This window comes from Vipera berus (genome assembly GCF_964194415.1).
Source record: "Vipera berus genome assembly, chromosome: 10".
NCBI classification, from domain to species: domain Eukaryota; kingdom Metazoa; phylum Chordata; class Lepidosauria; order Squamata; family Viperidae; genus Vipera; species Vipera berus.
In genome coordinates, this window is record NC_138213.1 from 20,833,454 (window position 1) to 20,860,539 (window position 27,086).

The window sequence follows — 27,086 nt, forward strand, 5'->3', positions numbered from 1 at the left end:
AGGAGTTGTTGATATAGTTTTACAGATGAATTATAGTGTCTATTATTTGTACTTCTATAACTGTGTGGTTTGATACAGCGACCAAACAGGACAGATACAGACTCCAACAGATAGGCCTGCAGAAAAAATAATTGCAACCAGCCTGCCTTCCCTAGAAGACCTATATATTGTGCAGGTCAGAAAGAGGGCTGAGAAGATATCTACAGACCCTTCACATCCTGGACATAAGCTGTTTCAACTCCTTCCCTCAGGATGGCGCTATAGGGCATTGCATGCCAAAACAACTAGACACAAAGATAGTTTTTCCCCTCGGGTCACTGTGCTGACCACCTGATTTTTATATTGCTATCTAATGTCTATATATATTTACTCATCTAGTGTGGCTGTAGTATTATTCTTTATCCTTATTCTTTACTCTCCCCTTTTATGGTATGATGATGATGATTCTGTTGCTTTGTATGTACACTGAGTGCTTCTGTACCGGAGATAAATTCCGTGTGTGTCAGATTCACCAACATTCACCCAATTTTCCATTGTAGTTTACCAAAATCAGAAATTCAATCCTCTCTACATCCAAACCTGCCACTGCCACCCAAGCCACTCATGAGGGGGAAGATTTTGAAGTTAAGGATATTCTAGACTCTCACAAACACAGAGGAAAACTCCAATATTTAGTCAAATCACGCTTGACCAAATAAAGTTCAGTTCAAGTCGTGTCATCTTGATTCTACGCCTCAGTTTATACAACCCAGGATTGTATTAGCTTTTTTGGTGACGGCTGCACACGGCTGGCTCGTGGTTAAGTGATCCTCCACTAAGACTCCAAGTCCCTCACAGTTATTGTTTTTGAGCCAGGCCTCACCTAATCTGTACTTAAACCTTTTGATTTTTCCTGCCCAAGTGTAAAACTTTGCTTTTCTCCACATTGAAACTCATTTTGTTGGATAGGGCTCATTGTTCAAGTCTGTCAATATCTTTTTGGATCCTGAGCTTGTCTTCCGAGGTGTTGGCTATTCCTGTCAGTTTAGTGTCATCTGCAGATTTGATGATTTCCCCTTCTATTCCCTCATCTAAGTCATTAATGAAGATATTGAAGAGTGCTGGGCCTAAGACGGAGCCTTGTGGTACCCCAGTGTTTACTTTTCTCCATGTGGATGTGGTGCCAGTGAGGACTACTTGCCGAGTATGGTTTATCAGAATAATAAGGTAAAGGTAAAGGTAAAGGTTCCCCCGCACATGCGTGCTAGTCGTTTCCGACTCTAGGGGCCGGTGCTCATCTCCGTTTCATAGCCGAAGAGCCAGCGCTTGTCCGAGGACGTCTCCGTGGTCATGTGGCCGGCATGACTAGACGCCAAAGGCGCACGGAACGCTGTTACCTTCCCACCGTAGTGGTCCCTATTTGTCTACTTGCATTTTTACGTGCTTTCGAACTGCTAGGTGGGCAGAAGCTGGGACGAGTAACAGGCGCTCACTCTGTTACGCGGCACTCGGGATTCGACCCGCCAAACTGCCGACCTTCCGATCGACAAGCTCAGCGTCCTAACCCACTGAGCCACCGCGTCCCTATCAGAATAATACATTTGATTAAAAGGCAGCAGCTTTTATAAGCCCTTGCTAAAAAAAACAAAAACCTCCAAACCTATGATTTACGGATTTGATTAGAAAGGGTAGGAAAGAAAGAAATCATATTGCAAAGAGGGAGACAGGATAAAATAGAAAAGTGCCTATAACTCTTGCTAAGAAAATTATGTTGCTTCTTTGTAGCTTTTCTATGCTGGTCTGTGACCATAATGAAGATTTGATCACTGTATAACTTTTGTTTTTTCTTTCTCCTATTTCTTACTTTGCCCTTTTTTCACTTACTTATTACTTTACCTTTTTCTTTCTGAAGCAGTACTTTTTCTATTCCTTTACAAGTTTATTGATGCAGTGGTAAGAATGAAGTATTGCAAACTAATTCTGCCAACTGCCAGCAGTTCGATCCTCACTGGCTCACGGTTGACTCGTTTTTCCATCCTTCTGATGTCAATAAAACGAGGAGGCAGATTGTTGGGGGCAAGAGGCTGTAAACTGCCCAGGGGGTGTTATAAAATACTATGGAGTGGTATATAAGTCTACGTGCTATTGCGTGTGTGAGTTTTGCTTTTTAATATAATTTGTTAGAAAAGGTGTAACCAGAATACTGATAGGTTCTAATCATTCTTTTTCAACGAAGTGGCTCTGTGGAAATTAAGAGAGATATGGAATTTGATGCTCCCAAACTGGACTGTGGACCATTAGATATTCTCAACCTTTTCTCAAAGGGCAGAACCAGAGAAGAGAGAACAAAAAGGGGGGGGGGTCATGGGGTCTAGAATCCCTCAACATGCCCCAACAAACCTCTGAATATTTGTGGATGTGTGTTACAAACCGCAACTGACAGATTTTTCCCCCTTGTGATAACTTCTGATGTCGAAATAGACACCCATCAAAGAGAACCAGTGGTGGTCAATACGGAGGCCCCACCACTGATCTCTGGCCTGCAAGTCTCGAGGTAGCTTGAAGCCTCTTTTCCGAGGATGAAAAACCCAACTCCGCAGGTTCGCAGGATGCTTAACTCCCTCTGTACACCGACAAGTTCAAATAAAGAAGAACAGAAAGGGAAATGTGATGATTAATTCTGGTTTATTTCTGTGCAGGTCAGGCTGGGTCTTCACAAGACAACACGGAAAGGGTTTAACCACCCTCTACAGGCTGCTCCCCTCCACAGCAGGACCGACCGGGCACGGGGACTGACACAGGAGGAGTGCGGTGCTCTACACATCACAGTTGCCATGAAACAGTCACTAATTCAAATTTCTAGATTCGCTTTGCAAAGACTGCTTCCAATACAATAAAGCTAACCACCAAGAACGACGAGGCCAGAACTGGCGGGAAGTCTGACCTGGGAAGCGGCTAAGAAAGCAGCAGCTACAACACTGATCTGGGCATCGGGCCGGCAGCCTGTTCTGGTCAGGCTCGGTTCTTCTTGATGAAGGCGATCAGCCCGTTAGTTGAGCCATCGTGGGAGGTGACTGGGGCATCAGATGCCAGTTCAGGCTCAATTTTTTTTGCCAGTTGTTTTCCAAGCTCAACACTTAAGAAAGGGAGAGAGGGGGGAAATTCAGGCTCCAGAGTGAAAGCTTTAAAACCAGCACACGGTTCCTATTCACACTGTCCCCAATCGTTCCGAAATCCCAGCCGGAGAGGGCAGCTGGCTGAAACTGCGGCCTGGTGTCAAAACCACAGTAAAACGTATTTTGTTTGGAGTGGGAATCCAAACACTGTGCCTTGTAATCGACAATTTAGGGCTTAGCACATTGTCACAAACGTCTACGGCACGAAAACCAAGTCCACGACTACGCAAACATTAAATGGTAAAATGTTACCAAACTAACTTCTCAAATGTTGAGAAAAGATTTGAATCCAAGCCTTATAAGTTGACCGGGTCATTCAATATGCTAAACTCTGAACTGATAGAAAATGTACCAAAAAGAGGTTTTACGGCTATGACTTTTGTGTTGCAATGAAGGCACATCTGGTCTCCAGTTAAGGCCCTGTGAAATGGGCCCAGATTCAATTCTTTTTCTCCAAGCCAGTCAGCCTAAATTCATCCTGCCTTGTAAGGAACGCAATACATTAATCAATTTTATGACTGTTCATTGCCCAGAATCACTTGAGATGGGCAGCCAAACAAAACGAATTGACTAAGTAAGGAGCTTCTAACTCCCAGGAAAGTCATGATACATCTTAGTGAGTGGGGAAACCCCCCCCCCACCAGTATTAGTAATTTATATATGGCAGGACACTTACCCCCACTGGTCATAGCTATTAATATCCCATACAATTCCTTGAACAAAGATCTTGTGTTCATACATGGCTGGAAAGAGATTGTTTTCAACAAAAGCAGTATTAATAATAAGTCTTTTGAGACAATATACTTGAAGTCAAGAAACAAAATTATGGAAGAGGAAAACCTACCAATTAAGGCTCCAAGAATGAATGGAGTAAGTTTAGTAAAGACAATGGAATTGGTTGGGCGATTTCCTTCAAAGACCTTTCAAGAAAGAAACAGAGATTATCTGCTAGCTATAAAATATTACAGTTCTCTGTTCCATCCCCAAAACACCCAATACTAAAAACATCCTGAAGTCAAGAAAGTTTAGTATTGGCTTCGTAAACGTAAACCCCCTTCCTAGGCGTTCCCAATGTTATCACCTTCCCATACAGAGAAACTTGTGGTTGCAACCTCTTTGGAACAGAAAGACATGATTCCTTGCGTCCTGAGCATGACACAGCTTGCAAAACTCAGGCTGTGTTGTCTATCCAGCTGGATTACAATGCTCGTCCTCTGAACAAACCCCAAACTCCTAATTAACAGCAGCAGGCTAAATCGACCTATGGCACACCTGGGGCACAGGTCTTGATCCCTCACCCTTTGAGACCATCCAATCCATCGTTCATTGACCAAATCAGTGAACAAAAGGAAGGGACGGTAAGTGGGCTTCCACTGAGATCTGAGGAAACCTGGACTCCAAGTACCTTATGTGGAAGCAGCTTCTCCAGAGTCTCTCCACTCAGTCCAGCAGCCTGCAACTCCTTGCGGGCCTCCTCTGTCGTCTTCCCTTTCATTAATGCCTCGGTTTGAGCGAGAAAGTTGGCTAGAAGAATCTGGCAGGAAAAAGCCAGAAGTCAGAATGGCAAGTTGGGTAGCCGGCCTACAAAGCAGCTGGCCAGGACAAACAGCTTCTCTTCTGCTGAAGAGCAGCTACCAGGTTGGTAGCCACATCACCACCCGAACACCGTGGAGGAGAAAAGACGCCCACTGGGCCCACCAGGGCAACAAAGCAAATGCCAAAAGGCCAAGCCTAGATCTGTCCCGACCAAGTCCAGCTGAAGGAAATTAGGAGAGCATCGAATCTAACATGCAACTCCCTACGCTGAGCTGTCGCATACTTTTCCCTGAAAACAGGAGAAATAGACTCATTGGAAAAGGTAAAGAAATTTAAATATGACAGAAGTTATAGAGATTTGTATCTTTTCTCTTGTTACGCCACCACTGTTTGATGGGATTGAGGAGCACTGTTCTTCTGTGGCAAAAGGCACCTTTTCACATGGGATATTCTGGCTTTAATTTCTCAACCTTTCATCTTTCTCTGGCTAAAATTCTAGAATGCCAGTACAGATGGAGGAGGACCCAAGATATCAGGTTTACGATCTGACACAACTTGAGGTGACCTCATGAACGCTCTTGGGTCACAATAGTGTCTGTTCCATGGATCCACGTCCTGCCTTGCTTTGCCTTCCCAGCAGCCAGCAACTCTTCCAAGTCTGCAACTTGAGATGGGTCCATTAAGCCCCACCAATCGGTCACCCTTTCTCAACATTTGGCATCATTTCCAGAAGGCGACTCATTAACTGTTCCTTTGAACTTATTTAGGGCAGGGAGCTTGCTCGTTCAGAACAAGATAGGAACCGGAGGGAGCTCAGCACAAGGTTAGAGGAAGTTAAGCAAAGGGGAAAGTGGGTTGCAAGCCATTCTACCTTGTGATGCAGGCCATTTCTGATTGGATGCTGGGTCTGGACTGGGATCAGAAAGTCACAAGGGATCATGCGAGTACCTGCAAAAAAGATGGAGGAAAAAGTCATTTTATAATAGCAGGGACATGGAACTACTGCCAGGCTACGAGTCACCTTATCCCCTCTCTGGTCACGGTCAGGCTTGTCTCAACAAGATCTGGAGGCCAGAGTCTCATCCCACCATGACTGATGAATGCTGTACAAAGAACATCACACCACTAGATTGGCCATCAAGAACTTGGCAGACAGGTTCTGTGCAGTTAAAACATACAGCTTTGTATTTTAAATGTTAGTCTGTACTCACTCAATGGTCCCACAAACTAACATTTGACACTGAGAAACTCACATCAAAATGGGTGCTTTTCTACAGCAGCTCCAGACTGGAGTCCAACCTTCTTTAATTGGCTAAAACCCCCACCCCCTTTTCCATACCTTGATGAATCAGCTGATAGAAGGCATGTTGCCCATTGGTTCCAGGTTCGCCCCACACGATTGGTCCAGTATTATAGTTCACACGGGTGCCCTTCCTTGTGATGTACTTCCCATTCGATTCCATATCCCCCTAATCAAGAACAGCAGAAGACCACCAGGCTTACTTAGGCCTTTGCTCCTCTCATGAAAGGACAAGGATAAGTCCAAATTCTGGCCAGAGATGGCGAAAATGCACTGAGACCACGTGAGGAGAGTCAGATATTGCTCAGGAACACAGGCATCCCATCAATGTATGCACCAACAAGTCAAACGAGATTGCCCCCCCAAGCTCAGGACCGCCCTCAAGGAAGCATAGCCCCCACCCATGTGAGGACCCCTTCTCCTAGAGAACAAAAAGAAGACATCTCACCTGCTGAAAGTAAGCAGCAAAACGGTGCATGTACTGGTCGTACGGCAGAAGCGCATGGGTTTCTGTACCGTAACAGTTGATGTACCAGATCCCCAACATCGCCAGCAGCACGGGGACATTCTTCTCCAGGGGAGCTGAGCGGAAGTGATTGTCCTTTTAGGCGACAGCATAAAAACAAAACTGGATTAATAGGACACGGTGGACCCCTAGAAGACCCAGTACAAAACTCTAATTGAATACAGAGATTTTTAGGGCTTCCCAATTCCCAGTGCTAGGAAAAACATTTTATTTTTTTTGAAAGCTAAGGCTATGTTAGCCAGAGGGAAATCTAACCTAGGTCTAATAGCTCAGAATCCTCTCCTGCAAGGGGAGGGCATCGTCGGCAGCCATTTGCTACTGAACTTTGGCAGGGTAACTTGAGGGCTGCACGTAGACCACAGTCAACCATTTCCCCCAATCCCAGAGAAGATTCAAGGACTTACCATCCAGTGGGCTCCAGCAAGCAATTTCTCAAAATTGTCAAAACCTAAATAAAGTAGTTGTATTAAGAACAGAACCTGTATTTCAAGAGTGCAGGTTTTAAAGTCCAAGGCCTAATGCTATGTTCTGCTGCCCAAATAGCTCTCAAGAGGTTTTGGAGTAAATATTCTTGTGGCTAAAAGATCCTCCCTCTGCCTGACAAGGACTCTTTGTCCACCTCCCTCCAGCCAGGCCAGAACCTTCTGCAGGGATCACAGGTCTGGGTATCGTGAATGCACAGCGTGGCTCTTACCAAGCTGCACTTGTATTGGTCAAATTAAAAGCCTTTCACTATCGCCATCACTGCTCGCTTCTCACAACAATAAATCCAAGGTATTTCTAAGTCATCTTTATCTGTTTTCTCAAAATTATATTTTTATACTAAACGTTTTTTGTCTCAATTGAAGGATAAGAACCTTGTGTGAGAAGGAAAGTAGTGAAGCTTCCTGTATCTGGCTGGAGATACACCGAAAGGCCAAACAGGAAGCCCTGAAGAAATGGCGCCCTCCGAACTGCTGCAGGTGAGCAGGTGGGCCAGCCTTGCCGGCTCGCAGTCTACTCCGAAGTCTTTGCACAGCAGCCAGAAGCCCAAGGCAGGAAGTCAACATGGCCCAATAGTTTGTCAATATAGCTGGGAAGACCTTCCAATAACCCGTCACCACCAAGATTTGCTGGACTACAACTCCCACCAAGCTTAATTAGCACAAGAGCTAACTCTGCATTGGGTTCGCTGCCTTCAATCCAACAGTTCCACTCATGAAAAAGAAAATGTCTTCCAAGAAATCAGAGTGACTTAACAGGATCCAGTGGTGCAAAATTAAGCTCAACTAATGGAAAATTAACTGGCAACCCATTTTTCCTTTGTGCCATTACTCTGCTGAACACCTAATTCTCACAGAGCTATCTAATCTCTGTGTGTATTTTCCCATGTGATTGCAGTATTATTATTTATCATTATCTTCTTTACTACTTATTTTATTGATATTATTGCTATTGCTAACAACAACAACAAGGTTAATCTTCAATTTGATTCACAGTTTGGGACTTTAACAGCCCAAGTCGTAACCAAGGACCTAAGAGCATCGAGTATATAAGCAGTTCCAAGTAAGGCAGATTTTTTTCTAATACTCAGGTCTAATAATTTCAAAAGTTCCATGTATCTAGGCAACTCGCTGGCTATTATAGGGCTCCTATTACTATTGGTATTGATTTCTTCCTCCTCCTCCCCCCCCTTATTATTATGCTGCTTTGCATGTGCATTGAGAGCTTCGGTGCCTTGACAAATTCTTTGTGTTTCTAATCACACTTGGCCAGATAAAGTATTCAGTTAATCATGGAAGAACAAAAGATTGATAGAATACTACAACCTTCTCAGATGCTTTAAAAGAATTTCTTTCCTTGGGAGACACCGTGTAAGAAAGAACCAGTCAGTTATTAAGCTAAACTAACTTTAATCACCCTCCATGGAACATTAAGTTGACAGGGAAGCAGATACATACCAATATGCAGAGCAATGGAGAGGCCAATGGCCGACCATAGCGAGTAACGTCCACCAACCCACTGCGAAGCGAAGGGGTGGAAGGAGAAACAGAGTACATTTATCCAAGGCATTGGAATGAAAATGGAAGCTTGGGGGGGGGGGACAAAGTCTGTAAGAGCCCTTCTCATCATGCATGAAGAAGCACCCTGTGGCCACCCTTCCTGCTGCTGTCACCCTCTCCTGGGAATGGGGGAGTTCTGCCAATGTCTCAATTGAAATCTGCAGAAATGCTTGTCCAAATGCTGAACAGCCAGATGGGGAAGGGCACATGCTACGCTGATGAGCTTGGGCAGGAGTTGACCCTACCACTGATCAGCGGCAGCCCCAATTCCATTCCCTCTGGCAGAATACTTCTAAATCCCCAATGGAACGGAGAAAGGGGGGGCATTTTTGGCACCCGTTCTATACGTGGGAAGAAGAAAGTCAGGTGGGATACTTGATATGTTACTAAGATTAACCAGCAGGAAAATAAGTACTGCAACTGTCAAATACTTCCTGCCTTCCTCCAAAAGGCAGATTGCTCAGGGCAAACTTCCCAGGGGTGTGCACATGGGACAGTCAAGGGGTCCCATTGAAATGCTTAGCCCTATAATTAAGATTGCACTTCTGCCACATATCCCCAGAGCTTTACTGCCGAAACCATTGTGCTCCAATCCCTTCCAAGACTTGGGAAATTCAGGGTTGAGGTCTCCAACAAGATGTGACCTTTCGTGGCCCAAGTGACAAGCTTTCACAGGCAAATGTCATGGCTTATAATAGCATCTTTGGACCGGCTTGAGAGCAATTAAAGCTCTTTTTACCCAGCAGCAGTTTAAGCCAAAATGGGGGCAACAACCTCCTAGCCTGACCACTGAGGAGCCCCTGGCAGGACAGCTGAGGAGCAGGAGGCTCCAGGCTGCTCAACTGCAACTGCAGCTGCCCTGCCCTTCTGCCCCTCATCCCTTGCTGCTCCTGCAACAGAGGCCGCAGCCCAGGAGATGGGGGGGCTGGCAAAAGTCTGAGATCTTGGAGCGCTGCTGCCAGAGGACAGGATCCACTGGGAGGAAGCTGGTTTCATTCCAAAATGATTTGAATAGATCTGCGAGGCAGATCTTATGACACCAGTATTCCAACTGCTATTTCAGGACCTGTGCTTAATACAAAGATACCACTGCATGCTTCTGGAGGGGGCAAAGCAGGCGCTACGAAAGGATGCTGGAGAGGAGAGGGACTCACTGTCCAAATAACACACATTTTACTTACATCCCAGAATTCAAACATGTTTGCAGTGTCAATTCCAAAGTCTTTGACTTTAGGCTGAAATATCAAGAGAAGAGAGAGAAAGCACATATGGAGGTTTGTAAGGCTGCATTTCCCATGTCCCTCTCACGACAGGCTCCCAGCAATATTTGGGCATTTTTAGTAAAGCTTCACACTGTAATCTGATCTATCGATGGGGACTTGGGAATGTCAACCCCAAATGTCTTATTAGTGAAATACTGGTTTGAACTGCAGATTTGAAAAATGTGATGTACTCACCCCATTGGTAGAGAGGGCAGCAAAGTGCTTGGCCACAGCAGAAGGCTTCAAATAAACAAAACAAAACAATCAGAGCAACATTACGAGTTCTTAAACATAACATTTACTAGAAATTTTTAAAACAAAAGTTGAACATGAAAAAATACAGAAAATGAAGTTAAGAAGATAAAGTACAGTAGATAAGGAAAGAAAAAGAAAAATATTTAAAGAAACAATTTCTGATTTTTCTTACAGCAGTTACAAACTCATTGTAACTCCTCTCACATCAAGACTTGCTTCTTCAGTGAACCTGTTCAGCCCTTTTTAATCTAGGAATCATCACATCATTTTCATTTTGAGCAAAAAGTCCATAAAGCACTTTTCCTGTCTTTCATAAAAGTACTTATTATTTTATCCTCAATTAAGCAGTTCAACTTTGTCTCTTCTGCTAATTCCATCTTCTTGACAGTCCAACCCTTCATGGAGGCACTTCTGTATTTTTCCATCACAGCGGATGGAAAAATCATCATATATAAAACCAATTTCCCATGAGACTTTTCTACTTGGTTCTTCATGAGACCTGATAGAAGAAATTCTGGTTTCATCTGCATATTAATTTTGAAAATCTCTGCATCATTACCTATATTTCTAGCCAATATTTTTTTCCACTTTTCCAACATTACATCTTCTGAGGAGCAAAGGATCACTTCAGAACCAGCAACCAGTGTGAAAATTAAGTCATGCCAAAGAAACTCCTCCAGAGAAGGCAAATCATGAGAAAAGCTGCTAAGTCTCTAGACAGCCTACAGCTGATGCTCACAATTGTACGGTGAGGATCATTTGCCCTCCAGAGAGGCTTCCTCCCCGTGAGAGCCTCCGGAGGTGCCAGAATGCTATTTTTGAAAGGCCCCAGTTTAGGAAAGGCAACTCTGGGGGAATTACAAGATTACGATCAAGATAACCGTTACTGTCAGTTTGTGAGCACACTGGCACACGTTAAAATGAAATTCTGTTGCCTGCTCTCAAAAGAAAGTATCTACTCATATACATACATAACACACATATACACACGCTATATACATCTGTATATACCTACACCTATATACATATACATCAAAATAATTGTCCATTTTGAATAAATAGTGGAAGGAGGAAACTTGAGAGTTCACAAGGTTGATACTACATGGAAGAAAACTGACTGAAACTAGATATTCTGCTTCAGATACCACAAAGGCAGCCGAGATCCTAAGAAATTGATCATTGATGTCTAAATCAAATGAATTAGGAGGGCATTGCACAACACTGTCAACTACTTAGTAAAGCTGTATTACTACGATACTCATCTTTCCTATTATCTATCCTTCTCTTCTTATGACTATCTTTGTTGCTTGCATCTTACAATTTATATTGTTTTTAGTATCCTAGTATGATTTATGTTGTTTGCTTAGCTAGTATTTTATGACTATCACTAAGTGTTGCATCTTATGATGAATGTATTTTCATGTTGTTTATGATTATCACTATTACTTCTATGTACACTGAGAGCTTAATGCACCGGAGACAAATTCCTTGTGTGTCCAACCACACTTGGCCAATACAGAATTCTATTCTATTAATATGATATGTGTGGGGATTAGAGATGCAGGTTTCGTGCAGTGGGTGCTCCACTCCCACCGGAACTGTAACAGCCCAAAGTTTCTGGGAGCAGGAAGGCCCCCCGGGAGAGGCAAATCCTCAGAAGGCAGACCAGCATGAGACACAGAGGGCAAGGGATTAGAACTGACTCGCCCAAGGGTAAAGGTAGGCAAGCAAAGGTCCTGAACAAGCAAGAGGACTGTCCTGGATGACACACAACTCTCCTGCGGCTCCTATTTATGGGTCCTTTGGCAATTTACAGATTGGTGTGGGAATCAAAAATCCTTCCACTTTTTCCATCCAGAGGGATTCCAGAAAGCTGGACACAGTCACAGGTTGCCAGCCAATCCATCTGCTGGGCCTTCCCAGTTCCCAGCATGTATTGTGCACTTTGGAACAGAGCCAATTGGCGACCCGGAAGGCTGCAAAATCTTTGCTGGAAAGTGTGCGTCTTTAGGTTGCCATTGCAGGGACACCCCAATAATACCACTCCTGTTCTGAATGCAATCTGGAAGCTATATCCTTTACGCCTTCAGCTGGACTACTTCACCTACGGGTGCTCTTGGATCACTCTATGTTACAGTTCCATCCCAGAAACTCATTAATGGATCCTCACTGGATCCTCTGCACTTAAAAAAACGGTCTTTTTTAAGTGCTAACTAGCACTACCAAAGAGAGCCTGATAGGATAAAGATAGTAGAGAAGCTACTGGAGAACAGAAGGAACAACTTGAGCAAGCCTATTCATAGACCGTCTCTCTCTCTGGGCACAGTCCAAAGAAAAGCCTCCGAGTTGCCAAAGTGGCCTCATGTTCTCTTGCAGCATAACTGGCCCCACAATGCTGCAAGACATTTAATAGAACAGCTTGGGTGAAACGTGATAGGCAGAAGCCCCTTTCAGGAATGTGTGCTTCATCCCAAGCAAAATTCCCTCCTTTGCCAAGTTTAATCTCACTAGGACTAATAGGGGTTCCACCATCAAGCAGAGTTAGAGTCCAGTTAGAGTCTCAACTTTGGCTTGAGAAGCAAAGGGGGAGGGGCATGTTGATTTGACTATAGACACTCAGGCAGGATGCCAAGGTACCAACAATAGTCAAAATGAAAGCATTGAAAAATTCAAAAATTGTGCCTCTAAAGATAAAGAAGGGCCTATACATAAACCTTTAGAGTAAAAACTGTTTGCATGGCACCAGGCAGAACTTTGGCAGTGGTGGCTCCTATCTTATTCCTTATCTTTAAACCAGAGGCCCAAAACCTTTGGGGCAACAGGGACCGGTTCCGTGGCAAGAGGTTTTTCTGTGGACCGGAGGGGGCATGGTTTTGCGTGCTGCCTGCATCCTGCAGACGGGGCTTTGCTTGTTTGTGTGGACCAGTTGCTGGCATGCAGCTGCCCGGTACCGATCCACAGACCGGGGTTGGTGACCCCTGCTTTAAACCAGAGAAAGACAAAGCCAGGCAAATTATGGGATGCTCCAAGATAAACTGAACATCCAGAAACGGTCAGTTGAGGTCCCAACTTCTCACAGGGTGTAGACCAATCAGGGGGCACATATCTCACTTTGGAAGGACAGAGAGCTCTAATCCTGCTGGCATTTGGAAGCAAGTGAAAACCATCTTTTGGCTCTTAGCTCTTCATGATACCTTGTTACGTTATTTCACTTTTCTCATTTTGTATTATATATTTTACCTTTTTGTTACCCACTCAGAGGACTGGGTTGGGATATACTGGGAAAAAACAAAGCCACCCAAAGTTAATTCGGATAGCTAATGGGCAGCACATAAATTTAAAAATGAAATAATAATAATAATAATAATAATAAAGTATAAAATAATAAAATAAAATAATAAACCTCTACTTACATCTTTAGCAGCTTGAAGGAACCATTCTTTAGCAGTTTCGGCATTCGTGATTGTTTCTTGAGTGGTAAATGTCTAGGAACCAAGAGAGAAGAAAGAGTTAAAAAAAAAATTAAAAAATGGCCGGGTCACCCGCCGAGGGAGACTTGGCGCTTGGTGCAACGAAGGCCAGGGAGGAGCTTTCCTCAAATGGAACCGCTGCAGCCCCTCAATATTTCTTGGGACAGAATCAGTTGTGCAGCAGCTGCAGAGACCGAGGTTTAAAATCTTGGTAACCTGACCGGTCGCAGAGGGAGGACAGACAACAGCTTAGTTTTTAATCAGGTTAGCACTAACAGATGAAGCATCTTTGTGAACGGGCCAAATAAGTTTCTCTTTAAGCACTTCATCGCCAAGGCCTGTAAAGAAGACAACCCAGATTCTACAGAAAGAAAAGCTAAACTCTGTGTTCTGCATAAATCGTAACACTCATGCACAGGATGATCTTGCGCTGTCAGTATTTCCTCCAGGTTCTGTCAGTCACAGGAATGACAAACACAACAGAACTCCAAACCACCACAAATCAACGGCCTCCGAATCTTTAGCGGTTCTGCTTCAACCTGTTTAAATACCATTTTGCACATTTTTACCTCTTTTGACTTAATTCAACATTTAACTGTATTACCTGCAAACATACTTATTACTTGGAGAAAGAGACAGTCCATTTAGAACTCTTCATGCAATTGGGGTAAAAGGCCCCAGGTGTATTTGTGTGTAGTCCCTTTCTGATTTTAAAACCCTGAATTATTGGGGATTGCCTTTTCTCCCATCTATGACACATTAAAGGATGCAACTTGGCTGCTGTTTATGAGTTTGGGGTAATCTGACTTGCTCATTAGCCAAACCACTGGCCTACTACATCCTCTCCTTGTTTAGCAACTGCAATTACCTAAGTTCAGGTTTTCTTTTGCAACTATGTTTGTGTTACTCTCTCTATGCCTTGTTGTTAGATGCTGAACACTGGTTATAAGTGCATGCATGGATCAGATTTTTTAAAAAAACTACTGTTGAACTTGTGAATGGTCACCAAATGAGGCAGCCACTAAATGAGAAATGACTATTTTATGACATAATTACACAGCTGATTAGGAAGCAATCTTCTCCACTGGATCTGCTTATCCAACCATTCATATTGGAGTGCCTATATCCAGTTTTGAACCAAAGGTGAAGCAAAGATGAACAAGATGTCTCATCCTCATCACCCTCAACAGAGGGACTGACCCTGGCTGGATGGCCCCAGACAATCCCAATCACTATATTGTGCTCACCCAAAAAACAGCATTTGGTGCAAAAGACCACAAAAAATGTCTGTTTAATGACTGAGCTGGCAACCCTGGAAAATCAAACAGGAAGCAAGCCAGTTGTTAATGCCGCCTTAGTCTTTGCATGTATGAAAAAATGAATGCTTCTCACCTTACACTTTGGATCTCTTTCAGCACCTGAATGACCCTGAGCTGCTGCAGCAGGACTCACCTTCCAGGTTGCCAAGAAATGCAGAGACGGCTTCACCTCTACTACTGCTGAAAGAATGGGGGGAAGCGCCCCTTCCCCAGAGCAAGATGTACCTTGGAGGCAATGATGAAGAGCACAGTCTCGGGATTCAGCTCCGCAAGAGTTTTGGCCATGTGAGTGCCATCAATGTTGGACACAAACCAAACACGTGGGCCTCCCTTGGAATAAGGCTTCAGGGCTTCAGTCACCATGAGGGGCCCCTGCGTGAAGAGGACAAGCCTTGAACATTGCTATACTCCCGTACAGGCAGATGCAGATGCTGTGGAGACTCACTCACCAAGTCAGAGCCACCAATGCCAATGTTGACCACATCCGTGATGGCTTTTCCAGTATAGCCTTTCCAGTCACCACTACGGACTTTCTGCAAGAAAGAAGACAACAGCCCTTTCATAAAGCCCCATGGTTTGCTTCTTGGGCACAGGGAGGACCATCATGTGTAGCCTTCTCAGAAGGTTTGGAAGCCGGCCAGAGGCTTGCGAGAACAGGCCTCATGGAGAAGCCCTGGCCTGGCCAGCAGCTGCCTTGCAGAGGGCCGTGGTGGGCAAGGCTTGTCAGCAGGAGGACCAAATGAATGGGGAAGGTTGGGCCCAGGGCAGCGTGGGCAACTGGGCTGGGCTTCGGGGGGTGGGGGGGAGCAGCCACTGGAGCTTTCTGGGTGTCTGGTGCTTCCCTGCCTTTTTGCTGTGCTGCTGGGCCAAGCTGAGGTAGCTGAGGCTTCTTTCCCTGGTCTTGTGCTCAGCTCACACTGCAGCAGGCACAAACCTGTGTGTGGCCTGCGCTCAGCCTCCAAGGCCTCTGCCACCCTCTGGGACTCCGTCTGCTTAACCATCAATTCTCGCTCAACAATGGCAGCGGGGATTGTGGTCATTAAGCAAAGTGGCCACATGACATCTCCCTTAACCATTTTACCTTGTGACCGAGATTCCAGTCCCAATTGTGGCCCTAAGTCAGGGAGTCCCTGTCTATGTAATATGTTATCGCAGAATGCTACCAGTATACGGTCATAGAGATAGTCCTCAGTTAATGACAGGAAATGCCTTATACCTGACAGAAATTCTTCATCTTCTCCAATACTTGGTTTACTTCCGGAACAACATCTTTGCCTTCAACGAAGATTGGAGCATTTGAGCGATTCCGGAGAGCAACGTGGAGCACAGCTCGGTTCTGCACCAAGAAATGAGGAGAGGAGAGGAGAGTGAAAGGAAGTTCAGGGCTACCCAAGAGACCACAGCACAAACGCCACTCTGCTGGGCATTCGCGCCGAGCAGTGGTTGATCTAAAAACCAATGTAAGCAAAGACTAATCCTCTTCCTCTCGCTTTCCTAAGACGCCATTCCCACAATCCCCTTAGGAAAGATTTGGAGCCTGCTTGGCCTGGTTCCTCCTACAGCATCCTGCGACTGCCCCAGAGAGAGCCGCTTGCCTGTTTTCTCTAAAGGCAGGCAGGACACTTGGTTTATTTTCAGCATTTTATACTGCCCTAATTACTTGATTTTCAGCAGTTCACAACACAAACATACAACAATCAATCAATTAAAGAATATAAATGTAATGTAGCTCAGATCAGAGCCTATCATAGCTTTCTGGGATACCAAACAGTGAGGGAAGGACCACAGACGGGCTGCACAGGATCGCAGCCGCCACAGAGGAAGCCCCGGTCCCTTTTGCCGGTTGCCGTGACCGGGGCCTGAGCAAGCGTTCTCTTGAGGCTCTCACGAGGTCACGCTTACGTCACCTCGCACTGCACCAGGTATGAGTGGTGTTGTGTCAGTGTCTGGAAATTGTGACAAACTGAACGGGCAGGAGGGAATGCCAACCACTAGACTTGGCCAGATTTTCTCCAGGCAATCAGGTACTTGCAGCACCCTAAACTAGCTTGGAGAACTATGGCTGCATGAAGGTTAATAACCTATAAAGTCTTACTAGGCTTTTCCAAACCAAATGCAAATGTTTTAGAAAACTTAGTAAAAAGCATTTTACTAAGATTCTGCTAACATAATTCTCTCACCTTAATGCATAGGCTAAGAGACCAGGCCTGCAGGCAGCTTGTCCTTAGCAGTCAGCCAGCAATGTTTACTTTCACCACCAAGCCATTAATTATCTGAACCTCATGGGGAGCGTATCCCATCATCTGCACATTTTGGTCCACAAACCTGGAGACTCCCCATTGGAAGAAGTCTAGGTTACTGGAGATCCTTCAGAAACTATTTAAATATTGGTTTTACTTTTGTGTAGGCTTTACGCAACCAAGTAATGAACATAACCCGAGAGTTCTAGAAGAGGAACCTCAGCTGATGCCTCTGCCACAACTGAGGAACTTACTTTGCTCATGTAATTCCTCTGAGATGTATTTTAAGCTGCTCTACGCCCTCCCAAAGAGCACCGGGTCATTTGGCTTTGGAGAAGCAAAGTGTTTTGTAACAAGTGCGCAGGACATTTCATAATCATCTTTTCAGGACTTTTAACTATCAAAACTACACAATACTGCTCAGATGACATTGTCAAAATCAGTGGGCAGATTTTTTTTATTTGTTACGTAAGTAATTCATATATAATTTATAAGCTGCCCAGTCAGCTTGTAAGGGAGATGGGCAGCATTTATTTTAATAAAAATAAAATAAGAATAAAAATAGTTGCAGTAAGTCCTCATAATGTGTGTGTAATATAACTATTTACTCTTGATCTCAAGCCGCCAAAACCAGATCATAAATGTTATTTCCTCTGCTGATCTGACCACTGCATTATTTGTGGTCTCTGCATTTGAGAAGAAAATGGCCCCTGGCCCCAAGAAGGTTGTTCTTCTCTGAATGAGGCACAAAATGCTGGGAAAAGGCAGGATTTGGGGAGCTTGCTCAATTTAATATCCAAATGGAAACCGAAGTGGCCCTGCCTGGAACAGAACAGAAGGCAGAATAACCAAGTCAGAAGGGACCTTGGAGATCATCTAATCCAGCACCTGCACAAGGCAAGAGATTTTATGCCATCCTGGACAAACGGCTGTCCTTGAAAAGCTCCAATGATGGAGCACCCACAACCTCTGGAGGCAAGCTGTTCCACTGAGTAATTGTTCTATCAGGAAATTTCTCATTTCTAGGCTGGTTCTCTCCTGGATAAATTTCCACCCGTTACTTCTTGTCCTGCCCTCAGGTGCTTTGGAAATAGGTTGATCCACTCTTCTCTGTGACAGCCCCTCAAATATAGGAAGATTGCTATCATGTCAGCCTTAGTCCTTCTCTGTGTTAGACTAGACATACCCAGTTCCTGCAACCATTCTTCATATGTTTCAGCCTTCAGACTCCCTAATCATCTTTGTTGCTCTTCTCAGAGTCTCCAACATTGTTTTTGTTATCATGGTGACCAGAAATGAACACAGTATTCCAAGTGCGGTCTTACCAAAGCATTATAAAGCAGTACTAACACTTCACATGTTCTTGATTATATCCCTCTGTTAATGCAACTGAGGGCCGCATCGGCTTTTTTGGTGGCTGCAGCACACGGCTGGTTCAAATTTAAGAGGAGTTCCCCTAGGACTCCACAATCCCTCTCACTGTTACTGCTATTGAGCCAGGTACCACTTATTCTGTATCTATGCATTTGGTTTTTCTTGCCTAAAAAACTTCTCACCACTGAACTGCATTTTGTTGGCTAGGACCCAATACCGTCAAGATCCTTCTGGATCTTGAGCCTATCTTCTAAAGTGTTTGGCTATTCCCCTCAGCGTTCTGAATTGGAGAATACCCTCTTAATAAAGCTGCCTCTTGACCTGATCCCTTATCCTACTAGTGCTCCTTCCAAACTGGAGTGGAAGAAAAAGGCGGGAATATTATACCGCCTGAATGTCATGGGGAGGCTCGTCTCCAGACCCAGCTTTGAGAGGCTCACAGGACATTCACAACAGGGCAGGGGAGGCAAGAGGTGGGATTTTGCGTTCTTTCCACCTCCCCTACTTCCAACAGGCACAGCAGGCTGCAGTCTACCTTGTGTAGCCAAGCACCACATTGCCCCTGGGCCTGCTTGTGTGCACACATGCGCTACTTCTTCTCTGGGTCAGAAGGAAAGGGGCTCGCAACAAAGCAGTGGCCGGCAGCCAGGGCAGGACATTTTCTGTGCAGCAGCTGGACGCATCTGGCCTATTTCCAAACACCTCCTTATTTTTGCCAGCTCTCCCCTTCCCCAAATTTGGCCTTTGCCGTTCGGTTTGAGGAGTTATCTTCCATTTTTCCCACACATTTGTATTTGTATCTTGAGCCTTGGGTCAAAATATCCAGTGATGCTAGACACCCATTTCCTCCTCCCCCCACCAGGAGATCATATCTCAAGATATCCACCCAGCCCTCTCAAATTATTTTTCTGCGCTATTTAAGAATCCAAAATGGTTCCAATCCAGATGCTTGCAGCTATTAATCCTTAAAAACATTCAACATTCCCTGATCTAATGGACTGATAAAAGCAACCAAATTGTGGCACACCCTTCTAGCCTGAAGCCATTCAAAGATTACTATTTCACAAGCATGAAGAACCTTCAGATCAAGGATAAAATCAGCTCATACCTCAGTGAAGTTGATTTTTTCTCCAGTGAACATTTGCTCTCTAGCTTTTTCAACACCTCTTGATTTGGCCTGAAAGTCAAAGGAGCTATTTAGTATAGGAAATAGCTGGTTTTTCAAATCCTCCAGCATAAATCAGACAAACAGCTGATCCATTTTCCATACATAGCCAACAATCTCTAGGTAGCTGAGCTGACCTTTTGTCTAGGACAGGGGTAGGCAACCTCGGCTCTTTTATGACTCATGGACTTCACCTCCCAGAATTCCTGAACCAGCTGGCTCAGGAATTCTGGGAGTTGAAGTCCATGAGTCATAAAAGAGCCGAGGTTGCCTACCCCTGGTCTAGGAGCTCAAACGAGTCCTATCTCATTGACTCCCATAACAACATCCCTGTCAGGTGGGGCTAGGCTGAAAAACTGGCCCAAAGTCACCCCGTGAGTTTCCACGATGGAATGCGGGCTGGAACCTGGGTATCCCAGGTGCCTGTCCAACCCATCACCATGGCTGGTCATCAGGAAGGCGGTACGTTAATGCCAGAGTCCTTTTCTGCTTATTTTATTTAAATTAGGATTGGGCATATCACTGACTCCTAGTCAAAAGGAGGGCCCTGAACTGCTCATGGCAGAAATCTGACTTCCCCGACTGAGGGAAACCAACCAATCCTTGTCCGTGTCCAGGAAAAGTAAAAGTAAAACATCTCTTAGGAAAGTCATGTTAACCCCCCAAAACACTTCCTATGTTCTGGGCAAGTGGGTTAGTGGAGGCAAGTTGGTATATCTAGGGCAGTGATAGCGAACCTTTTAGAGACCGAGTGCCCAAACTGCAACCCAAAACCCACTTATATATCATCGGGTGCCGGGTGGGCGTGGCACTTTGGGTGGATGTGGCTGCAGTGGTAACGGCAGACTAGGTGGGACTAAAAGGTTTAATCAATCAATTCCAACTTTGCGAGATCTTTTTTTTCCTGTGAGAAGTTGAAATTGATTGATTGAACCTTTTTTTTTCTTGCACACGGTGGTGGAGGCCTAAAGCGAAAAGGTTTTATAAAACCCAGCTGAAGGCCTAGGACTGGGGCGACGGCACGCATGCCCACAGAGAGGGCTCTGCGTGCCACCTTCGGCACCCGTGCCATAGGCTCGCCACCACGGATCTAGGGCTTTATAAAGAGGAGCAGCTAAAGCCCAACATGACAGAAAACCTAGAAATAAATTAAATTACCAGTTCCAGCAGCAACTTCATAACTTCTTCTGTAACAAGATTCTTTGAATAGTCCACCAAAATGTCCCCATGCTCTGTCTTCAGGGTCACACTGCAAGAGAGCAAGCAACTCCATTACATAAAGGAACGTCCTACCACTTGCCTTATCTGAAATAGGTACGTAATGAAGGGAAATCCTAACAATCCAAGTAGGAGCATAAGAGGCAGCAGACAAATGATAGTAAATAAGTACATTTTGTTGTTGTACAAATTATTTTTAAGCAAACCAGTTTTTCAGGGAAAATCCCCAAGTGTCAGTCCATAGGAAAAGAAGAACCAACATTAGGAATTAACTAAGTCAACAGTTCCTTTTCCCAAATCAAGAAATAAAGGCACCCAGCTGAGGTACCTCTAAAACATCCCTGAAGGGAAACATGGGTGAAGTCATCATTCCAAATTTCCAAAGGGCAAGGCAGGTTCTTACGAGAGGGCAGAACAATTAAAAGCCTGGGGCAAGACATTAAATACAGAACACAGCTGGCTTTCGGGTGAGTTCAGGAGAATACCAATAAGGAAGGCGACTTGCATACACTTTAACGCATCCACGCCCCGCAAGGGTAGGAGAGATGCGGGATCTTTGGTGCTCTTTGAGTTCGCTTGTTTACCTGCAGATAATGATAACTTTATTGTCACTTTGAATGTACACCAATCGGCATACATCAAAATGAAATTTCGTTTCATTACCCAAACTAGGTAACATCATCAGTGCTAATCATCATCAGTGCAAACTGCACTCCTTACTAGCACTGATGATGCTACCTGATTTGGGTAACGAAACGTCTGCAAGAAAACAAGCAAGCTCAAGGAGCACCAAGGACCCCTCATTTCAGCCAGAAGCTACAAATATTCTCCTGTGTAGGAGACATGCGATTTTCTGTTGCAGGCAAAACAGAACGGGACCTGGAATCATAGAAATAGCAAGGAATACAAAGGAGTCCCAGAATTAACCAAATCCCAAATGTTATTCCTCTGTCTGTGGAAAGTTGAAACCACCACCCCCCATGCTTTCTCCTCATGATCATTTTCCCATGCACCCTCCAAGAAACCAGGCAGAGAAAAATACGCATGTCATGTATGCCACAGGCACACTGAAAACTCAGAGGCAACTTGTCTTCCTTCACTACTGAGGAATTTTTGCCTTCACTTGAAGAAAGACAAGAAAATGCAGAGTATCAAAAAGGAACAGGATTCACTGGGAATCTTGTGCCTTTGTTACCAAGGTGAGGACCCCAAAGACACTGACCTCGCACAGCTTGTCATTCTCCTTCCAAGATCTAACTGGACTTCAAGCTACTCACACCTATCAGCATCCATGGGAAACCTAGCAAAAGGTAGAAACCTAAAAAATGGGGCAGTAGCACTTTGACACCTTTTTTGTTGCTTTATTAAAAATATAACCAGTAAAATAGCTGTGATCCCAGATTCCCCCATCTGGTGACATTCCTGCCATAATAGCTGGAATATAGCTTTAGAAAGTGCAGCCCAGTACTTACGTCTTGCTGACATGCAAAGAGAACTTATGAATGGACCAGTCAGAGTGATGGAAACCTCACAAGTTATAAAAATAATCAAATTAGGGAAAGCATCTGGCCCAAACAGTCTCCTGAGGGTTTATTACAATGGTTAGAAGATGAGTGATCACAACACCTCCAGAATACAATGAATATTTTACAAGGCAATGAGATACTAGAATCATTGAAACATGCCAATGTCGCTCTAATACCTAAAGAGGGACAAGACCGAACCTTGACCAAAAACTATAGACCAATATCATTATCAAATGGTGAGTGTAGGATATTTACATACGGTATATATATTGGCTACAGACTCAAGATAATTCTTCAAGAAGTCATCAAGACCAAGGTGGGTTTTTATTCAAAAGACTTTTTTTAGATACAGAAAAAGCTTTTGATAAACTCAGTTGTCCATTTCTACATAAAGCATTGGAAAGTATGGATTTTGTGGAGCTTTGTAAAGTGGATTAAATCAATATATACACTACAAAATGAACAGATTATTGTTAATAGTGACCTGATATACCTAATCTAATATACCTAGAGCCTTGGTGGAGCAGTGGGCTAATGCCTCCTTAAGTAACACCAGCTGCCTGCAATTAGTGCAGGTTCGCATCCCACCAGGCTCCAGGTTGACTCAGCCTTCCATCCTTCCCAGGTAGGTAAAATGAGGACCCAGATTGTTGGGGGCAATTAAGCTGACTTTGTAATAATGCCGCTTGGGGTGTGTGTGAAAGCCCTAATAAGCAGGCATATACATAGAATGAAGGCTACTGCTAAGCTTGTAAGCCGCCCTGAGTCTTCGGAGAAGGGCGGGATATAAATGGAATTAAAATAAAAAATAAAAATAAAAAAAAAATAAAAATAAAAATAATAAAAATAATCATTCAGAAGGGAAAGAAACAAGGATACTTTCTATCCCATTTTTATTCATATTAGCTGTAGAAGTTCTGAATAAGGATATAAGGAAACAAGAAGGACAAAGGGATTAAAATTAAAAAGGATATATATAAATTAAGAGCATTTGCAATACTCTTATTGTGCAATGGATACTGGAGGACCCACTGAAAAAGGTAGAATTACCAATGAAAAAAACTAAAAGAATTAGGTGTTCTAACTGGATTTAAGATTAACAAGAGAGAACTTTTTTTTAATAAAAACATGATCAATTACAGTAGAACTGATGAATAAAGCAGGTTTTAAGGGGATACCCTGACAAATACGAATTGCATGCTTTACCAAAATAATTGTTTTAAAAAGTGGAATGAAATTTAAAGAGTCACTTTAAGATGAGAGCAGCTACAGCTATTTTTGATGGGGAGAATATCTGTAATAAAAAATGTATGTATTGTATTACCAAGAATGCTATTTCTAACAATATTGGTTTTAACTTCAAATTTATCCTTCAAACAATGGCAGAAAAAGATATCCATATTTATCTGGCAAGGGACAAAACTAAGAGTTGAACATGTGATGCTAAAGAGAGGGGAGGTTCAGGCCTGCCAGATTTGAAACTGTATTTTGCAGCCTCTTGCTTTTTTGGGTCAAAGAATAGGTAATGTTAAGGGATGCAAGGATACTAGAAGGCCAGGATTTGAGATTTGGCTGACATGCATACCTACAATACAATAAAGTTAACAATTTTAGAAACCACTTTTTAATAAACCAATATATGATGTATAATATTAACATGGTATTAGTATTAGTATAATAGTATAGTATAGTGTAGTATAGTATTAGTATAGTAATACATCACTTTATTAGGTGAGCCATTTTGAGAATTTGGAATATAAAAAAGAGGAAAGTAAAGAAAAATAGTATGAAGGAAAAGGTGTGTTCTTTATTGCATCAAGTGCCTGGCTAAGGAATTCTGGGAGTTGAAGTCCACAAGTCATAAAAGGGCCAGGTTTGAAGATCCCTGTTCTAATGCATTTCCAAGGGACCGTCTTTCATTAGGAAATCATATGAAATGGAGAGCCTGTAAAAAGTGGATACTCATTTCCTCCTAATTTTATTTTGTGGCTATTTCCTTAAATGTATCAGATCAGTCAAAGAAGAAACTCTCCGATGACTGGACCAAAGCAGGGGCATTTTAGAAAATGCTTTATTTATACCTCACCAAGACATTTGTACCTCCACTCAAGGAGTCAAAGCATTTCACGAAAACATTCAGTTAAACCATCAAAGATATATTTCATTGAGCACACGAGAATCCAGATTTTCTGGATGGGTGGACGTTTTCTGTGTGCATGTGTGCCTTTGGGTCATGTTGATTGCCTGCAGTTTTCTGGCAGAAGGGTTTTGAAAGTGCTTTGCCCTTGCTGGCTTCTTCTGGCAGTTTTCAAGGTTACCCAAGCTGGCTCTGAGCCTAAGTTGGGCCGAGAACTTCCGGGTTTCTAGCCTGGTGCCTTAACACTACAACAAACTGACCCTTTGGATAGATAAGGCAGAAGAACTCTCTCCACAAGCGGAAAACACTTTGAAGAAGTGAAATAGCTACTTCCCGATTCTCTTAAAATTTTGAAAGTCATTTTGGAACTTAGGTAACCGAAGACTGCCAGGAAACTCTAGCAAAAACCAGCAAATGAGAGCTGAATCTCTTGCCCACCTTTCCATGGACTGCCCCCAAAATGTGCATTCGGTCTTCCAATCCCCAGAACCCCCACCATACAACTGCTGGGTTGAGGTGAGAAACTCATAAAATTGTAGCAGGAGTCCTTGCAACTTGCCAAAAATATTCAACACCCCTCCCCCACAGCCACTGAAAGCACACTACTGGCAGTTCCTCTATCTGCATGACACATCCTACCTACCAACTTTTTATTTTTGCTAATGCTTTGGGGGGGGGGGAGCTCGCTTCCGCCCTTAAACCTGGCTTGCTGCCCATTTCTGGTCTCCCCACCAGCAGCAGGACAGCCCCAATGCTAGGCCTCTGCGCAGCAGGGGACAGACACCCAGGGAAATCTCTGCGCCCTCCACACCTTCAAAATAGGAAGTTAAGCTCAAGTGGGAAGCTCACCCACCAAGGGAAGAATCAGAATAATTGCACCAAAACCAGAACTTGCAAAAATGGCATCCCAGCACTAATGCAACTTCTCTGCAACCTGTCAGGACACAGGTTTTAAGTAAATAAAAAGTGGTGGTCTGCACATGATCCTTTTCTTCAAATTAAACAATTCTGAAGGAGGTTCATGGTCCTCAGTTAATAGTCTCAGGATCTCTTAAATGGACATTTAAGAAAAAGAAGATCCCTTAAATATTTTCCACTCATTATTTGCAAACATACTACTTATCAATTTTAAAAATCCATAGAAACCAATTTTTTTCTTAGAAACAATTGCTCACATTCCTGATTCTTTGCATTTTGCATCACAGAAACCCTCAAAGCCCAGTCTTCCTCTCCCCAATATTCCTAAATTTCAGTAAAAAGGTTAACATTTCAGGATGAATACAAAATCATTTTTTTCAAGAAGCAATAAGACTATTATGCCATCTGCTGCAAATTTCATTACCACACTAACAGGAAAGCAAAAGTATTGCTTTGGGTGTTTTTATGCTATTTGAGATTCTCTATTAAATAATCAAAGCTCAGAGCTGTTTCAAGTCCAAGGAGAGAATTCATTAGGTATTTTGACATAGCAAAGGATGAAGCACATTCACACAATTTATGAATGCTGATTGGCAAACAGTCCCCGTTTCTAGCTTTGCATCATTCTTTGAAATGTGTTGGGTTTATGCAATGCGCAAGTGTCACCCCCAATCCGGATCGACGCTGATCGAGTAGAACAGACTAAGCTAATGCAGCCACAGGGCCTTTCATCATCCTGGTTTAGGAGCTTGCGCAAAGCCAACCGCAGCTGCAACAACTCTGCGGGAGGAAGTAAATACGGCCAGATACACATACTCCTGCGCGTGAAAAACCTACATCTGCGAGCAACTGCCGATTCGCAGCCCGAACGTCTAACTTCCAGCCACATTCAAAGGGGCAACAGGCGGAAGCGCCGGAGCAGAAGCCGTAAACGGCCACCGCGCGGGCCGCGCGTCTCCAGCTGCATCTCTCTGCCCGCCGAAAAGCAGCTCCAGGCCTGACCTCTAGCGCAGGGACTTTTATGGCTCGTGGACTTCAACTCCCAGAATTCCTGAGACAGTCGCCCCGAGAGGAAAGGGAGAGCATGCTGGCTCAGGAATTCTGGGAGTTGAAGTCCACGAGTCATAAAAGGGCCCCTGCTCTAACGCCTCAGCCGGCCGTAAACCTCCCGAGCCCCTTTCGGGAAAAAGCCCTCCAAGCCCCCGGCTGGGTAGAAGCCGCCCCCCTCCCCCTTTAAAGCCCGGGCGCTGCACCGCCCGCCACTCCGTTCAGGCCGCCCGGGGAGGGCGCCGTCCGTTTGCCCAAAGCTTCCCCGCGAGGCAGCCGGGCGCAGCCGCCACCGCGCCTTCCCGCGGCCTTGCTCAGCCGGCGGGTCGGGCTCGGCGGGCGGCCTGCGAGGCTCCCGGTTGCAGGGAGGGCGGGAGGGCGCCCACCTGAACTTGTGGAAGCGCTCGGGGTCGGCCTCGAAAAGCTTCCGCAGCACCAGCTGCCCGGCGTGGGCCCGGTGCCACTCGGCCAGCCGCTGGAAGCAGGGATCGGCGGAGAGCGCCATGCTGCCAAGAAGGAGGAGGAGAAGACGGGGAGGAGGAGGAGGCGGCGGCGGCGGCGGGGGCGCTTTTGGCTGAGACCGGGAGCCCCGCCCA

General features: G+C 44.4%; 1 protein-coding gene across 1 annotated transcript; it reads right to left on the reverse strand.

Annotated features, from left to right (window-relative positions):
- Window positions 1-2,645: 2,645 nt before the first annotated feature.
- Window positions 2,646-27,038, reverse strand: GPI (glucose-6-phosphate isomerase). The gene is made up of 18 exons (XM_081335785.1): window positions 26,877-27,038; window positions 20,803-20,893; window positions 19,588-19,656; window positions 16,082-16,201; window positions 15,315-15,398; window positions 15,091-15,237; window positions 13,490-13,561; window positions 10,017-10,061; window positions 9,741-9,794; window positions 8,458-8,518; window positions 6,922-6,965; window positions 6,440-6,592; window positions 6,031-6,160; window positions 5,563-5,639; window positions 4,561-4,689; window positions 4,000-4,075; window positions 3,832-3,898; window positions 2,646-3,115 (listed from the first exon to the last, which is right to left on the reverse strand). The coding sequence occupies exons 1-18, from the start codon at window positions 26,993-26,995 to the stop codon at window positions 2,992-2,994; spliced, it is 1,662 nt and encodes a 553-aa protein (XP_081191911.1). The 5' UTR covers window positions 26,996-27,038; the 3' UTR covers window positions 2,646-2,991.
- Between the last annotated feature and the right edge of the window lie 48 nt (window positions 27,039-27,086).